We start from the raw sequence: 18,859 nt of genomic DNA on the forward strand, positions 1-18,859 counted from the left end.
TGTCTGCGAGTTGACGCTCAGCCTCCGCGAGGTAGAGGTCAGTGCGCCAGACAACAACAGCACCACCCTTGTCAGCGGGTTTGATGACAATGTCAGGGTTGGACCAGAGAGAACAGAGTGCAGTAAGTTCAGAGAGAGACAGGTTAGAATGGGTGAGAGGAGCAGAGAAATTGAGACGACTAATGTCGCGCCGACAGTTCTCAATGAAAAGATCGAGAGAAGGTAAGAATCCAGAGGGAGGGGTCCAGGTGGAGGGAGAATATTGGAGATGGGTAAAAGGATCCGTTGAACTGGGAGAGGACTCCTGCCCAAAGAAGTGAGCCCGGAGACGAAGACGGCGGAAGAAGAGTTCAGTATCATGCCGAGCCCGAAATTCATTGAGGTGAGGGCGTAAGGGTATGAAACTAAGTCCTTTGCTGAGCACTGAACGTTCAGCATCGGAGAGGGGAAGGTCAGGGGGTATAGTGAATACACGGCTGGGGTTGGGACTGGAAGAAAGGGTGGGGACGGAGGGACAGGCAGGGGTGGAGGGTCCTAGATGGGTGTTGGTGTCGATGAGTTGTTGGAGCTTGCGTTCCTTAGCACTTGAGAGAAAGAGAAAAAGTTTCTTGTTGAGGCGTCGGATGAGCCGAAGGATAAAATGAAACTGGGGGCACGCGCAGCTTTGAAAAAGGGTACGGCGGTGCTGCTGGAGGGAGAGGTCGAGTGTGTTCATATGGCGGCGCATGGCACTGAGAGTGGATTTCAGAACGTGACGGGAACAGCAGTCCGAGAAACGTTTTATGTCCCGGAGATACCTGTAATCCTGGGTGGGTTCGAAACATGAGGGGTGGAATTTCAGTTGAAATCCACGAGGGGTAAGTCGGAGACGGAGACAGTCACTGAGAAAGGAGATATGGCTGTGAAAGCGGGTTTTAGTAAACACCTTGTCAAACACTAGGAGAGAAATGGAAAGCAATGAAGGTGAACAAGGCAACAGAGAGATCCGGAAATCTTGTCGCAGAGAGGAACAGAACTTCTTCAAGGAGGTAGGCATTTCTTGAAGAGCAGTGGCAGTCAATTAAACACAGAGATAAAAACAAAAAAACTGCGGATGCTGGAAATCCAAAACAAAAACAGAATTACCTGGAAAAACTCAGCAGGTCTGGCAGCATCGGTGGAGAAGAAAAGAGTTGACGTTTCGAATCCTCATGACCCTTCGACAGAACTTGAGTTCGAGTCCAGGAAAGAGCTGAAATATAAGCTGGTTTAAGGTGTGTGTGTGGGGGACGGAGAGATAGAGAGACAGAGAGGTGGAGGGGGTTGGTGTGGTCGTAGGGACCATAGTATTGTACTATTGTCGTTGACATCTTTTGATGATCTGCTTCTATCACTGCTTGTTTGTCCCTACGACCACACCAACCCCCTCCACCTCTCTGTCTCTCTATCTCTCCGCCCCCCACACACACACCTTAAACCAGCTTATATTTCAGCTCTTTCATGGACTCGAACTCAAGTTCTGTCGAAGGGTCATGAGGACTCGAAACGTCAACTCTTTTCTTCTCCACCGATGCTGCCAGACCTGCCGAGTTTTTCCAGGTAATTCTGTTTTTGTTTTGATTATTCCACTGCTCGCCTGCCAAATTGCAAGCTCAATAAATTTCAGCTCATCCAAAACTCTGCTGTCTGTATTCTAACTTGCAACAAGTCCCATTCACCCATTGTCCTGGGCTTGCTGGACCTACACTGTTTCCCAGTCTGGCAATGCCTCAAGTTTAAAATTCATTGTTTTCAAATCCCTCCAAGGCCCGGCTTCTTGCCATCTCTGTAACCTCCTCCAAATCCTTCGCAATCTCTGCGTTTCTCCAATTCCGGCTTCTTGTCCATGCCCAATTTTAATCACTCCGCCACTGGTGACCATGGCTTCAGCTGCCTCGGCCCTAAGCTTTGGAATTCTCTCCCCAGTTCCCCATCTCTGCTTCTGTCTCCTCCTATAAAAGTCTCTTAAAACCTACCTACACTGAAGCAAAATACTAAAGATTCTGAAAATCTGTAATAAAAACAGAAAACACCGGAAACACTGAGCAGGTCAAGCCACTGTGAGGAGAGAAACAGGGTTAATGTCTTAGATTGATGCGCTTAACGATCATCGACCTGAAACTTTGGGTGAGATTTTCACACAGACCTCCAACGAGTGAGTAGAGTGAGAACGCGCATAGATTTTTGGAAGTTCATTTTATTTCACTTCCACATGGCTTCTGAGTTCTGTCCACTGTGGATATTGGGTTAGTTGGCTTGGAGTTGGCTTGGAGGGGGCATGAAGAGTGGATGGGGGGGGGGTGGCTATGGTGGTGACAGTGTGAGGAGTCAGGGCTTGAGGGCCTAACTACTCTTAATATAACTGGGGCGAAATCCAGCATCTGTGCCCACCCAAGTATCAAAAGCTATGTGTGACTGGGTGCTTTAAACTGAGTCTGTGTGGGAAATAGATTTTTTAAAAATATATCTTGGGGAAAATTGTGTTATTCTGTGAACAAGGCTGTGTCTCTGTGTGTGTGTATGATTTAATTAAGTAGGTATAGATGAATAGGAGACAGGTTGTCTGGAGGGTTTAAAACATGAAAACAACAGAGGTGTTAGGATTGAGGTACAATAGGTTAGATCTAGCATTTGCATTTTTAGATAAGAGAGAGTTTGTTTGAATATCAAAGAGAAGTCAGAGGTAACAAGAAACATGTTTGCATCTTGCAGGAGTTCCATAGATAAATAGAATGGGGGATATTAAGGGGTTAATAGAAGGGGTTTGCTGTAAGGGAGTGTTGCCCAGAAGGTGTTTACTTGTGGATCTAACCAAGTAGAGAGTCTTTTTGGGGGAATGTTTTGTAAGACTAAGTCTAACGATGCAACTGCAATCTTGTGTGCTTAAGTTTTCTTTTATTCTAGTAAATAAAACTTTTACTTTTTAAAAGCCCAAAAGTATTACTGGATTTCTTGCTGCTGAGATCAGTGTGATTTCTTGTTTTCAGAATACAAAAAAAAAAGTATGTCCCATAAGCCAGGTTTCCCTCTGGGGTTTGGTCTGCACTGCAATTAACATCGGCTATGGTCACAACAGTCTAATGAGTTGGAAAATTTCCCAACTCGAGCTACCTGCCTTGGTAGCAAATATCCGGCACTTCAACTCTGGTTTGCCCTCCACAGGTGCTACCTGACTTATCAAATATTCCTAGAGTTCTCCTTTTTTATTGCAGATATCTCATAGTTTAGTGCCAAATTTTGTTTGATAATGTCAGGATATTTCACTTTTTTTAAAAGGGGTCGCATAAATGCAAGTAGCTGTTGCTAATGGATAAAATTGGTTTACTAAGCCTTCAAACTGACATATTACTCGTTATAATCGATGGGGAAGTGGTAAACTTGCATAGTTCAAATAAGGCATTGTATTTATATATTTGTTTTATGAGCCATGCAAGTGCACATAGTGTGACCTGGAGTGCTAATTATCAAGTTTTAATCCACGTTCCAATTAATTTGCAAGTGTCTCAAGTTGCTAATACTAAAAATTTGAGTGTCCTGTTCTTGAATTTAAAAAGAAAAAATAATTTCAGAGGAAGTAATACATACAGGAACCTTCAGGACCTCATCACATTCCAAAATGCTTTGGTCAATGTAGAATTTTTGAAATATAGTCACTGTTGTAATGTAAGAGATGAGGCAGTTAATTTGCACAGCAAGATCCCACAAACAGCAATGGGAATAATGGGCAATTAATATATATTTTTAAAAAATGATGTAGGTTGGAGGCTAAATATTTGGCAGGACACAGAGGAGAACTCTGCCTGCTCTTCTTTAAAATAGCAACCATATAATCATTCACGTCCACCTGACAGGGCTTCCGTTTAACATCCCATCCAAAAGACAGCATCTCTGACAGTGCAGCACTCCCTCAGTACTACAGTGAAGTGTCAGACAAGGTTTTTTCTGCTCAGAAATAGAACTTGAACCCACAACCTTCTGACTCAGAGGCTGTTGATTGAGCCACCTCTGACACCCTACTATCCATCAGCGAAATAACCAATGCTAATAACAGTTCCTTCTAAACCTTGCAGCTCTCAAACAGACTAATCTAGCAGAAAAGACATAAGCACAGATAGGACAGGGAAGCTTGAGTTTTGAGGACCAAATTGCCAGGCACCGATAACTGCTTCACATTAAGTCACAAACTCTGCAATAATTTTAGGGGGAGCAGCGAATAGATTTTGGACATAGCAAAAATACAGCTCGATAAAAAGCTAAGAGAATTAGGAAACCACAATGGGACAGCCCGGTCACAACTATTGCCCATTCCTACTTGCTCCGAGGTGGTGGTGAGCTTGTTTCATCAAAGGACTCTGAACCTGATTTATTAAATTCAATTTCATAACTTTCTACAATGGGATTTGAACACTTAACCTCTGGGCTGCTGTTGGCAGTGCAACCATTACTTTAGATGAATGAGGTTCAACAGGATAGTTAGAATTTTAGAAGGCAAAGCTACAGTGGGACAGTTAGGGTGCGTAGAGGGGTGAGTTCTTTGGAAGAATCAGGTGTCAGAGGAATTAGCTTTGAACAGAGAGTTGAGATGTTAGAAGGGCCAGATTAGTGGCAGATCAGATAGTAAAAACCAAACTAAAATGTTTAAATTACATTGCAGATCAAAGAAAAATGCCTGTTTAGAAGGGAGAAAATGAACGTAAAAGTTGATAAAGGAGGAAAGACTTGCCTTCATATTGTGCTTTTCATGACTTCATGATATCCCGAAGCTGTCTAAGCCAATTAAATACTTTTGATGTGTAGTGACTGTTGTAATGTTGTAAATGCAGCAGCCAATTTGTGCACAGCAAGCTCCCACAAACAAAGCTCCCACAAACAATACTGAGATGATGACCAGATAGTCTGTTTTTAGTGATGTCGGGTTGAGGGATAAATATTCGCTTATGATTTACAGAAATTAATTTGAAACAAAAACCTTTATTTGCAACAAATAAAGGTTTCCAAGTTACAGCAAAGGGAGCTATGCAAAAGCCACAAACCATCTTTGGATCTAATTCCACAACTTCTAATAGCATTCTGTCAGCAACTGTTACACAGTGCTAGCTCAGTATTGTGGGTGTCATGTGGAATTCCAGTGCAGGGTTAAATCTGGGTCAGTATATTCTTGAAAGGCTAATTTTATCTGACCAGGGTTAGCAGTGAAAATGTCCCCAGACAACATAAACGTTGGCTACAGTACAATTAAGAAAGACAATATGTGGTTAAGATTAGTTTTGACATTTTTTTCCTTAACCCTTTATGTACAAAGTTCCCTTTGTAGTTTTTCAAATTGCACATATGTTTTTTATCAACTGACAGCTGCAAAACCTGATCCTGAATATTTCAAGGGAAGAAATAAAGAAACAAGGAACAGATCTTCACTTCAAGAAAAAAAACAAATTGTGAGCAAGTTATGTTATTTTCGGTACGCAAGTGTTGTCACAATTCTCAAATATAAAAGTGGTTTCAGCTTACCATCTGCTTGGATGTTCTGAATGTTCAGAACGTAACAGACCCAAAGTGGGATTTGCGAACTCCATAGCATCAATGGTGTCCTTGCTTCCTGGTCTTTTAACATAACGACTTTGTTTTTTTAAGAACAAAACATATATATGGGTTCCATATGACACAAACTTTTGAGCGCGTGCGGTTATAATGTATTTGGATCCTTTTTTCTTTTAATAGGTGTGTTGTATACATTCAAAGTTAATTATACCTGAAACTCTGTTGCAATTAATTTCATCGTAAAAACAACACTTTGAACAATAGCAGCCAGAGGGTGAATCACCATTTAAATGAGCAGAGGCTTTCTTAAGATGAGCCTCCGATAAGAAATAATGGCGCGTGTCAGTCTTTTTGACTTTCCAATAAAGGTTTTATTGCCTAATGGCTCTGACACTGATTTCTCATTTTAGGGTTAGATGTTGCTTCACATGTAGGAGTTAAATATTTAAAAGCTTCACAGTTCAGGATCAAGGAAGCCATGTTGGGGAGGGAGGAGATGCACAAAGGGTCATCCAATCTGACCTGGCTCATCTTTGGGTTGGTCACTGGTTCTGTCGGACTTGAAGCAGGTCAGACACTCATTTCCATATTGTTGTATTATGCTGGTCTTCCCTCTTCAGGGTTGAGAGGTGGGGAAGAGAGTGGCAGAAATGTGGGAGAATCAAAACAAGAAGCCATGAACAGCAGACAATAAATCCAATTAAGGAATTCAAGAGAAACTACTTTACCCAGGGAATGGTTAGGATGTGGAACATATTGGCACATGGAGTGGCTCTGGCAAATAGCACAGATGCATTTAACGGGAAGCTAGATACACATGAGGGAGAAAGGAATTGAAGGATATGTTGACAGGGTGAGATGAAGTAGGGTTGGGCGCTCCCATGGAACACCAGCACTAGCAGAGACCTGCTCTGTCACATAGAATAACACAGAATTTAAAGGTCAGAAATAGACTATGTAATGGAATGTAATTCTTTACACATTGCCAGGGGGGAGATTCATAGAATTGTTACAGTACAAAAGGAGGCCATTTGGCCCATCGTGTCCTCACCAAATGAGCAATTCACCTAGTGCCATTCCCCTGCTTTCTCCCTATAACCCTGCACATTCTTCCTTTTCAGATAATAATCTAGTTCCCTTTTCAATGCTTCAGTTGAACCTGCCTCCATCACATGCTCAAGCAATGCATTCCAGATTGTAACCACTCGCTGCATGAAGTAGTTTTTCCTCATGTCACCTTTGCTTTTTTTTTGTCAATTACTTTAAATCTGTGCCTTCTCATTCATGAAGTTTTCACTGGCAGTAACAGTTTCTCCCTATCTACTCTGTCCAGGATTCTCATGACTTTGAATACCTCTACCAAATCTCCTCCCAGCCTTCTCTTCTCCAAGGAAAATTGTCCCAATTTCTCCAATCCATCTTTGTAACTGAAGTTCCTCATCCCTAGAACCATTCTCGTGAATCTTTTCTGCAATCTCTCCAATGCCTTCACATCCTTCCTAGAGCATGGCACCCAGAACTTGATGCAATTCTCCAGCTGAGACCGAACTAGTGTCTTAGACAAGTTCAACATAACCTTTAAGATAAAAGCAAAATACTGCGGATGCTGGGAATCTGAAACCAAAACAAAAACAAAAAATGCTGGAAAAACTCAGCAGGTCTGACAGCGTCTGTGGAGAAAAAGACAAGAGTTAACATTTTGAGTCCATATGACTCTTCTTCACAGCTAAAGAGAAGTACATATGTGGTGAATTATATACTGTTTAAGGAGGGTGGAACAGATGAAGTTGGATAGAAGGCCGGCGACAGGTGGAGGCAAAGGAGAGATTGCAAAAGACGTCATAAACAAAAGGTCAAAGGGGTGTTGATGGTGGTGATACTGGCTAAAGGAGGTGCTAATGGTAACATTAAGAGTAGAAAGCAGAATGAGCAAGTGACAGAGGCCCTAGTGGGGATGGGGTGGGGTGGGGGGAGGGGATGGTGTGGGAGAAAAATCGAAAATAGGCTAAAAGGTGGGGATAAAACAATGAATGAAAATGGAAATAAAAATTTTAAAAACGGAAATAAGTGGAAAAATAAACAAACAAATGAAAATTGAAACATTAAAATGAATACTGAAGAAAGGAGATCAAAAAGGGGTGAGGATGGAGGGAAGAGTTCATGGTCTGAAGTTGTTGAACTCAATGTTAAGTCCGGAAGGCTATAAAGTGCCTAGTCGGAAGATGAGGTGCTGTTCCTCCAGTTTGCGTTGAGCTTAACTGGAACAATGCAGCAGGTCAAGGACGGACATGTGGGCATGAGGGTAGGGTGGTGTGTTGAAATGGCAAGCGACAGGAAGGTCTGGGTAATGCCAGTGGACAGACCGAAGGTGTTCTGCAAAGCAGTCACTCAGTCGGTATTCGGTCTCTACAATGTAGAGGAGACCGCATTGGGAGCAGCGAATGCAGTAGACTAAATTGAGGGAAGTGGTTTGGGCCTTTGGACGGTGAGGAGGGGGGAAGTAAGGGAGTAGGTGTTGCACCTTCGGCGATTGTGTGGGAAGATGCCGTTGGAAGGGTTTGAGGTGTTAGGGGTGATGGAGGAGTGGACCAGGGTGTCCCAGAAGGAACAGTCCCGACAGAATGCCGACAGGGGAGATGCGTTTGGTGGAGGCGTCATGCTACAGTTGGCGGAAATGGCGGAGGATGCCAAATGGCTACACCTCCATCCCCCACCAGCATGGCCTGAGGGCTCTCCACTTCTTCCTTAAACAGAGACCCAAACAATCCCCATCCACCACCACTCTCCTCCATCCGGCTGAACTTGTTCTCTCATTGAACAATTTCTCCTTAAACTTGTCTCACGTCCTCCAAATAAATGGGTACCCGCATGGGCCCCAGTTATGCCTGTCTCTTTATGAGGTATGTGGAACATTCCTTGTTCCAGTCCTGCTCAGCCCCCTCCCACAACTCTTTATTCATGCTCTCGTCTGGACCTCAGATCCTCTTCCAATTCCCGCTAACTCCAGCATGATGCCACCACCAAACACATCTTCCCTTCACCCCCCTGTCGGCATTCCGTAGGGATCGTTCCCTCCGGGACACCCTGGTCCACTCCTCCATCACCCCCTACACCTCATCCCCTTCCCATGGCACCTTCCCATGCAATCGCAGAAGGTGTAACACCTGCCCCTTTACTTCCCCCCTCCTTGCCACCCCAGAGCCCAAACACTCCTTTCAAATGAAGCAGCATTTCACTTGCACTTCCCTCAATTTAGTCTACTGCATTCGCTGCTCCCAACGTGGTCTCCTCTACATTGGAGAAGCCAAACACAGACTGGGTGACTGGTTTGCGGAACACCTTCAGTCTGTCCGCAAGCATGACCCAGACCTTCCTGTCGCTTGCCATTCCAACATACCATCCTGCTCTTATGCCCACATGTCCATCCTTGGCCTGCTGCAATGTTCCAGTGAAGCTCAACACAAACTGGAGGAACAGCACCTCATCTTCTGATTAGGCACTTTACAGCCTTCTGGGCTTAACATTGAGTTCAACAACTTCAGACCATGAACTCTCTCCTCCACCCTCGCCCCTTTTTTCCAGCATTTTTGTTCAACATAATCTCCTCGTGCTTGTACACTATTCCCTTATTAATAAAGCCAGGGAAACAGTATGCTTTATTAACTGCTCTCTCAACCTGTCCTGCCACTTTCAATGACTTGTGTACATATACACCCAGGTCCCTCTACTCCTGCACCACCTTCAAACTTGTAAGTTTTATTTTACATTGTCACTCCATGTTTTTCAAATCAAAATGAATCATTTCACCATTTCTCCACATTAAACTTGATCTGCCACCTGCCCGCCCATTTCACCAGCTTGTTCTGCACTATGCTCCTCACAGTTCACAATGCTTCCAAGTTTCGTATCATAAGAACTAGGAGCAGGAGTAGGCAATTCAGCCCCTCGAGCCTGCCCCGCTATTCATTACGATCATGGCTGATCTCATTTCAGCCTCAACTCCAATTTCCCGCTCTCTCCCCATAATCTTTCAACCCATTACTTAATTAAAAATCTGTCTATCTCCTCCTTAAATTTATTCAGCGTCCCAGCATCCACTGCACTCTGAGGTAGTGAATTCCACAGATTCACAACCCTTTGAGAAAAGTAATTCCTCCTCATCTCTGATTTAAATCTACCACCCCTTAGCCTAAAACTATGGCCTCTCGTTCTAAAATGCCCCACAAGGGGAAACATCCACTCCACGTCTACTTTGTCTATCCCCTTTATATACCTCAATTAGATCTTCTCTCACCCTTCTAAACTCCAGCAAGTATAGGCCTAAAGTGCTCAATCTCTCCTCATAAGACAAGCCCCTCATCTCTGGAATCAATCTAGTGAATCTCCTCTGAACTGCCTCCCATGTAACTACATCCTTCCTCAAGTAAGGAGACTAAAACTGTGCACAGTACTCCAGGTGCGTTCTCACCAAGGCCTTGTACAGTTGCAACAACACTTCCCTATTTTTATACCATCTGCAAATTTTGAAATTGTGCCCTGCACACAAAGGTCTAGGTCATTGCTATATATCATGAAGAGCAAGGGTCCCTGGGGAACTCCATTACAAACCTTCCTCCAATCTGAAAAATACCCATTAACCACTACTCTGTTTCCTGTCACTCAGCCAATTTTGTATCCATGTTGCTAGTGTCCTTTTTTTACCATGAGCCATAACTTTGATCAGATGTCTGTTGTGTGGTACTGTGTCTAATGCCTTTTGATTGAAGTCCACGTATATTACATCAACAGAATTACCCTCATCAACCCTCTCTTCAAAAAATTCCAGCAAATTAGTTAAACACAATCTTCCCTTAACAAATCCGTGCTGGCTTTCCTTAATTAACCCACATTTGTCCATGTTACAATTAATTTTGTCCCAAATTATTGTTTCTAGAATTTCCCCTGCCACCGAAGTTAAACTGACTGGTCTGTAGCTGCTGAGCTTATCTTTACGTCCTTTTTTGGACAAGTATGTATCATTTGCAATTCTCTAGTCTTCTGGAAGACTGAAAAATTATGCCCAATGCCTCCGCAATTCTCACTCTCACTTTTCTCAGTATCCATCTCATCCGGTCTTGGTGCTTTATCAATTTTAAGTGTGGACAGCCTATGCAATACTTGCTCCTTATTAATTTTAAATCATTCTAGTATATTAATTACCTCCTCTTTCACCATGGCCTGGGTAGCATCTTCTTCTTTGGCAAAAACAGATGCCAAGTATTCATTTAATACTTCAGCTATTCCCCTGCATCCATGCGTAAGTCCCCTTTTTGGTCCTTAATCGGTCATACTCCACCTTCTCCCACCTTTTTACTCTTTATATGTCTAAGATGACTTGGGATTCCCTTTTATGTTAGCTGCCAGCCTCTTTTCATACTCTCTTTGCTTCTCTTATTTGCTTTTTCACTTCCCTTCTGAACCTTCAATAGGGTTCTCAGTTGTATTGTCCATCTGACATCTGTCATAAGCACACTTTTTCTTCTTCATCTTAATCTCTATCTCTTTTGTCATCCAGGGGCTTTGAGTTTGTTTGCCCTACCTTTCCTTTCCGAGCGAATATACCTTGACTATGTCCAAACTCTCCCTTCTTTGAAGGTAGTCCATTGTTCAGGTACCATTTTTCCTGCCAACCTTTGACTCCAATTTATTTGGCTCAGATCCTTTCTTACCCCATTGAAGTTGGCTTTCCCCAGTTGATTATTCTCACTCTGGATTGTTCTTTATCCTTTCTATAGATAACATATGATACAATGATCACTGTCTCCTAAATGTTCTCCTAATGACACCTGATCCTCTTAGCCTACCTTATTCCTTTTTCTTGTTGGACTGGAAACATACTATAGAAAATTTTCTTGAACATATTCAAGAAACTCTTGACCCTCTCTGATTTGCCTTAGCAAGATATCTTGCAATATAGCCTTCCAATACACTTGCATAAATGTATGCACAAACACTAGGATTTTGCATAACATTTGGAGGATGATTTGAGTAGAACTAAGTAAAATCGAATACTTTTTATACAAAGTCACATTCTATAATTTGTGCTTTGTTTAAATATCCCTTATTTATAATACACGGATATTTTCCCCACAAAATATAATAGGTTTATTAAATTCATGGGACGGGGAAATTTTGTGCTCGTTAAAGTTCAGGATGTCAGTGCTAAGAAATGTAAGCTTCCCATTTTTTAAAACTTGAAGCACTTGCAGGCTAAGTGCAGAAAGAATTGTACACAAAGTGAACTAATTAAATGCTGTCAAATAATGCCTTTGAAATTAACACTGTGCAATTATTAATGTTTGATTACACAACACACTCATATGAAATTATTCTGTCTGTTATTTTAACAGAAGTTTCAAACCAATATTGCACAGCATAATTTCAAGGTTAAAATGCCTTAAGCTAGGGGTGTATGAATTACTGCCCATAAAACATACCTGGACTTTGAACTCCGGCAATCATCCCCAAAGGCCAGGATACTCAGTTCCATTTGCATTTATATTTCTTTCTCTAGTTTAAGAGAGGTCTTGTGGCATAGTGGGTAGTGTCTCTGTCTCTGGGCCAGAAGGTCCATGTTCAAAACCTACCCCAGGACTTGAAGGCCAAGGAAGGTGTGTTCATAATTCGGCCAAACAGATTAAATTCCAATCTGCAAGTCCTTCCAACACACACCACTGGCAGGCGGTAAGCGTGGAAGAGATTCCTGGTTAGCCATGAGATGGAAAGAATGTTGGAGCCTCTACCATCACTATCCATAGCTCCACACTACAACATACATGTGAAAGTGCACTCCCTAAGTGAACTTTAACACATCACCACCACTCTAGTTTATCCTATTTGAGAACCTGGAGATTTGGGAGTACTTGTTGCTTTTGTGGAAGATTTGTTCTACAGAAAGGAAGAAAATTTTACAGAGATATGTGGGAGGAGTGGGGCTAATCGGACAAATGAATGGAAGAGCCTACACGGGCATAGTGGGCCAAAAGGCCTCCTTCTGTGCTGATTCTATGAACTTACATTATATGGCAAATTCTCTACCCCAGGGGGCTGTGGAGGCTCAGTCATTGAGCACGTTTAGGACAGAGATTGATAGATTTCTAAATATTATATGCGAAAGGATATGTGGAAAGTGCGAGAAAATGTCATCGAGGTAGAAAATCAACCATCATCTAGTTGAATGGTGAAGCAGACTTGAGGGGCTGAATGGCCTACTCCTGCTCCTACGTTTCTATGCTCACTGTCTCTGACTCATTGAGACTTAGAATATGGTCTCCAGCAATACTGAACAAAGTAAGAATCTGAATACAAACTTCTCTTCACTTCAGAGCATTTCAGAGATTTCCTCTTTAAAATCCCAAACATGCTTTGTTTTCCCGATAACAACAGTTTACATTAATACAACGCTTTTAATGTAATAAAATGTCCCAAGGTGCTTCACAGGAGCGCTATCAGACAAAAACTGACACTAAGCCACATAAGATGATATAGGATAGGTGACCAAAAGCTTGGTCAATGAAGTAGGTTTTGAAGGATAGAGGTGGAGAGGTTTAGGGAGATAATTCTAGAGCTTAGACAGTTAAAGGCATGACTGACAACAGTGGAGTGAAGGCAGTCGTGATGAGCAGAGGCCAAAAATAGAGGACTGCAGAATGTTCTGGGATTGTAGGGCTGGAGGATGATACAGAGATAATGATATACTCCTTTTCCCTGATGATCCTTCAAGTTGCTTTCAGATTTCCATCAACGCCCAGACACTATCTCTCTACTGATACACCATCCTCTCAATGCATCCACAGATCCATTCCAAACTCCCAGTGGCTTTCCACATCAGCATGGAGATCTGCTTCCCTTTTGAAGTCATATCGACTTTCATCCCTCCAACCAAAGCATTTCGGCTTTACCTTGAAAGAAGGAAGGAAAGGTTCATAAGTGTCACCCCAGCCATGCTATCTTTTAGCCCAGTCATAAGGCTGCACAGGCTACAGCTACAGAGAAGTTACCATAGATTATGGTACAAAATCCAACCCTGTGTATAAGATGGCTCCATTTCTCGGCACCAAAATTCATGGTTAGGTCTATACTCAGCCTATAAGTCGACCTCCTTTACTGTTAAGAAATGCTGTACTCACATTAGGAACTGGCCTCAATTTTTCACCTCAGGTATACATGTTTTACTCACTTTATAAGTTGGTGAATGGGATCAAGCAGGTGATGTGGACTGTGTTGCCAAGAAGATGTGTGGGAGTTGAAGGCATGCCCGTACAGAGTTGACTGTGCATGGCAAACAACAAACAGAAACGGGTCCTCCAGCAAAAAGAATGAAGAACAAAAGGAGAATGAAGTTGGTTTCAAGCTAAAAGTTGTAACATTTACCCACGTCAAATAGTTGCTGCAGCGAGGGAGTTCGGTGAATGGAAGAAGGAATCCACCCTGAAGGGGATGCCCAAGATAAAAGCACGATGAGAACAGAGACTAGCCACTAGCCTGATCTTGAGAAGCATGTATCGGAACGGGTCCTCAAAAACTGTCAGGATGGTTACCTTTTCACCAGAAATGCAATGCACATATTACGCACTTAAGCGGCCAAATCAAACCCTGAGCCCAGCAAAGATTTCAGAGCAACAGCTAGTTGGTGTAGCCGCTTTATGAAACATAAATGTCTCGCCTTGCAGCAGAAGACCAAGGTCGCTCGGAGGCTACCAAAAGACCTTCACGCCAAAGTTACCAGTTTCCAGGGATTCATCATCAGATAGCAGCAAAAACTTTGGATGCCGAAGACAATGAATTTGATGGCTTTTAAAATGTTTCAATTGTAGTTAAAGGTATCCTTGTAGAATTAGTTAATTCAATAAATGTGCCACATTGATTTAATTTGAATTACCATTGTTATGTTTTGTTTCACATTTCCAAACGACAATCACCTACACCAACACTCGGTGGTTCACATTTTATACTCGGTGTATAAGTCGACGTACATTTTTGGAAGGAGTTTGAGGCTTCAACGGTCAAATTATACGCCGTGATCTAAAGTGGTGGACTGGAAAGACCTTCCTCCTACCCTACCCTTTCCCACCCCAATGGCTGTACAAAGACAACAGTTATGGCACAACATGGGATAACGTTGTAAGATAAAAAAGAAATTAGATTGCAAAGGTTTTTTGGTGCTAGCAATAAAGCAGTAGTGTTCTGCATCCTTTATCAAGGAAGACAAAGCTGGTTGTGTCTTGCTGAGTGCTGAAATGCGATAGCAGAATTTTTTTTTAAAGTGCAAGACAATCAGGATGTGCAAGCATTACACAGAATAGAACTTTTCAGATTCACTGTATTTTCAGCTCTTTGTTGAGTAAGACAAAAGGAGTATTACATCCTGCACTTCTGAATCTGAAATAGCTACTGTAACATGGCGAACAATGCAGCCTATTTTACACTCCACAGATTGGGTACCATTTATCTGCTCGCTCTTGAAATCTTATCCACAGTATTGAGTAGAACATATGAATGGGTAGAATGGACGCTGAAGGCAGCAAAAATAGCTTCTCACGTGTAAAATAAGCATTTGCCACTAGTGGAAGGTAGGAGCAGACTGGCTTTGTAACATCAGTGAAGTACCACATGCACCCAGTGCTAGGGCTATATAGCAATATCAAATTCCCTTAATACAATCTTCACAGTTCAATCACTGGAGCCCTGTTCCATGTGCTCTAATTATGATAACTAAAGAACATGCTGCGATTTAACTGCAAATAACTCACTCACTTTCTGCAGGATATGCCCCGAAAGAGCCATTTGCAACTAAATTGTTGCATGTGGTGTGACAAAAATCATACATTGTCTTTTAGATCCGGGGTTTAACACAAACCTTACCCCTCCCCAAGCGCCCCCATCCAACCCACTTCTTAGACTGAACAGAGTAACAACAGATATCCCCTTCTCAACCTGAGTGGAGCATAACTGCAGATATCTCAAAGAGTCAGTGGAGCCGCAGATATCTTCCTCTCAGACTTTCACATGTGTAGCAGCAAAAAGAACCTGTTTTTCAGCCCACATATAACTAGAATGAGAGTGGTATATCTAGAAATTGTTTTGTGTGTATTTTCCTCAGTAAGCAGTTTTATTTAAAGAATTTTAAAAAGCTTTGAAAAAAAAATGGTGAGAATGTGCAATTTTCTGCTGAAACTTTAAATAAAATTAAGAATTAGGTGGTTGCTTGAAAAAGTGGATTGTCTGAGGGACGGTGAATGAAGAGTGTGGTATTAGATTAGATTAGGTGGCTTCTGTGGACAAAAACATCAACAAACACTTAACGGGCCTAATGGCCTCTTCTTAACCTGCTCCCCCCACCCCCACTCCTTTCCTCCACCCTCACCTTCAACAGCAAATGCAAGCAGGTCTTGGACTTTGTTGTTACTAAGATTGAGACCATCTGATCAGCTGTCTCTGTCACTCCACTCCCTTCCACTAGCCCACCAGGCTCTAAAGCAGCGTTTCCCCAAATAATGCACTGTGACCTCCAGTGGGGCCACAAGCAAGCAACTGGAATTGCGAGCCCTCTTCTCCTTCATGGCGGCTGTGGAACGGAGAATCAGATGGGACGGTCCTTGGGATCGGCTCCAAGGTCCCTTGACATGCGCGCACATGGTTTTTCTCTTGCCTCGGTCCAGTGGGCACAGCCTTATGAAATCAGCTGATGTCCGATCGCTGCCTCCAGCACAGCCTGCAAAGCGGTAGGTGAAGAAAACATTGCTGCCTGTTCTCCAACCCTCATCCCACTCTCACTGCTCTAACCCTCTCTCACAAATCTACCCACCCCAACACTCAAAAATCTCCTCCCCTCCCCCACCCAACTCTCACAACTCTACCTACCTCTACCACATCCCCTCCCCTCACTCTTACTCTGGGGTCATGGTGGTTTTAAAGGTTCAAAATGAGGTGACAGTGGGAAAAAGTTTGCAAAGCACTGCTCTAACGATCCTCCCTGCCTCAGTCCTGAACTCGCATATTTGTTTACTTTCTCGTTTCTCCCCCCTCAAACCCTCCCCAAGTTCACCTTGTCCATGAGCCTCATCACCTACTCCTCTGGTCCTATTCCAGATAAACTGCTGACCACTCAGCTTCTTTTCCTGACCCCCATCTTAGCTGATAGTGCTAAATGGTTTTCTCCCTTCAGACACCATCTCTTTCTTCTTCAAATCTGCCATCATCACTCTTCTCAAAATAACCATCTGTTGGTCCCTCCATTCATGCAAATTATCACCCCATCTTTAACCTCTCTTTCCTCTCAAAAGTCCTTGAATGTGTTGTCAGCTCCCAAATCCATGCCCATCTTTTCTAGAACTCCATGTTTGAATCCCTCCAATCAGGTTTCCACTCCTGCCAAAGTACCAAAACAGGTCTTAACAAGATCACAGATGACATTATATCTGACTGTCCAAAGACAAATTTTCCCTTCTCAACCTGGCTACAGTCTTCGACAAGGTTGGCCACACCATCCTCCATTCCACTGTCATCCAATTGGATGGGACTGCATTCATCTGGTTCCATTCTTATCTATCAAATTATAGCCAGAGAATCAGCTACAATGGCTTCTCTTCCTTCTCCTGTACTATTATCTCTTGTGTCCCCCAAGGATCTAATTTTGACACCCTCCTTGTTCTTATCTACAGGCTGCCACTTGGTGACATCATCTGAAAACACAGCACTAGTTTTACATGTACACTCACCACATCCAGCTCTATTTCACTATCACCTCTCTCAATCCCCCATATTGTCTCTAAGTTGTCAGACTGCTTGTCCAACATCCACTAGTCGATGTGCAGACAATGTAGGTCAGCAAGCATATCTGTAACAAAATACTATCCTGGTGTGTGATCGCGAATAAATTTAAAATTAATAAGGGCATCATTAATCCAAGTGTGTTTGCAATAATCTGCTAAACAGGACAGAAGTGATGGAATCATTAGGATTGTTCAAAATATTGTTGATTGCTGAAATGGGAGTTAGGGTATGAGAGCAACATTTTTAACAGGAGAATTAAAGTAGACAAGGGATGAAGTTTCAATAGATCAGGTTGATGTTACTAATTCTTGACTTCTTAAATTGGGAAAATAGAAGAAAAATAGTTGAACAAATATGGTGACTTTACAGGGAAGCTGGTGAGTGCACAAAGAAGAAAGGAATAGATATGCAGATAGGATGAGATGAAGTGGGGAAGGAGGAGGGTCTTGTGTGGAGCCCGAAACTGGCCTGGATGAGTTGGGCCGAATGGCCCATTTCTCCAGTGGAAATTCTGTCCAAACTTTAGTGGGAAACTATCATGGGTACAGTTTCAAAATTTGCATCAAGAATTTAAAATTTGGAGATAACCTATTCTTAAATTGCAGCTTAATGATTGGTGATTCACAAGAATGGATTTGTAAATCTCTTGTTGCAATGTTTCTTTTCAGCCCTTCCACTTCTGAAAACATCAAACAGAGGTGATAGATGTCAAATATTGGTGTATCAGACTTGCTTACCCTTTCCACTTGCCCATCTTTGTGTTTCAGCTTGAAGACCTTAAGCTTGGGCAGAGAGACCTCTGCGTAGTTTTTCTCCTCAAAACCTTCCAGCAAGACACCATGAAAAGCAAGCCTGCAGGTATTGGCGTGGATGTCAGTATCCAGCTTGGAACCGATTACGAGGCACAGCCTGGGGCACGTCACGGGTTTCTCAAACTCCAACAGGGCCCACTGCTGCCTGGGCACCTGGCTTCCCTCAACTTGGTCATTGGCCAAGCTTTTATCAACGCCAATGCCCTTGGCTTGCAATAGGTATTCTTCCTGATAGAGATATTCTCTGTCAAAGACAAAGCAATTCATCACAGGCTCGCTCTCAAAATCCTCAGGGGCGGGACTGAAGAATGTCACCCTTCCCATGACCGTTTCATGGCCAACAGTGATGTGGAACTTAGCTTTGGTGTGGACTAATCCTTTGAAATAAGGAATCTTCTTCACGGAGATAATAGCGGCATTTAATGTACGCAGAGACTCTGGGGCACAGACCAGGCCCCGCTCAAGCTGTTTGGGATCAAACTGAGTGACACAGATCCCTACTCGGTCACCTTGGATGGCAGTGTTCACTGGCTTATGGAACATCTGCATGGACTTGACCTTTCGGTTAACCTATGAAGACAAAAATCAAGAGAAAAATTTATGAGACAGAGGATTTTTAAAAAAGAGACAGAAACCCAGTGAAGTTAAATTCCTAAAGAAATATTATCACAAAAACC

General features: G+C 42.7%; 1 protein-coding gene across 2 annotated transcripts in view; it reads right to left on the bottom strand.

The window, feature by feature from the left end:
- eefsec (eukaryotic elongation factor, selenocysteine-tRNA-specific) overlaps positions 1-18,859 on the bottom strand; it is a 445,969-nt gene that overhangs the window by 213,405 nt on the left and 213,705 nt on the right. For both annotated transcript variants that reach the window (XM_041192567.1, XM_041192566.1), the window contains one exon: positions 18,108-18,752. In XM_041192567.1, the coding sequence (XP_041048501.1) occupies positions 18,108-18,752 (645 nt within the window). The remainder of the gene's footprint in view (positions 1-18,107; positions 18,753-18,859) is intronic.

This window comes from Carcharodon carcharias, chromosome 7, assembly GCF_017639515.1.
Source record: "Carcharodon carcharias isolate sCarCar2 chromosome 7, sCarCar2.pri, whole genome shotgun sequence".
NCBI lineage: Eukaryota > Metazoa > Chordata > Chondrichthyes > Lamniformes > Lamnidae > Carcharodon > Carcharodon carcharias.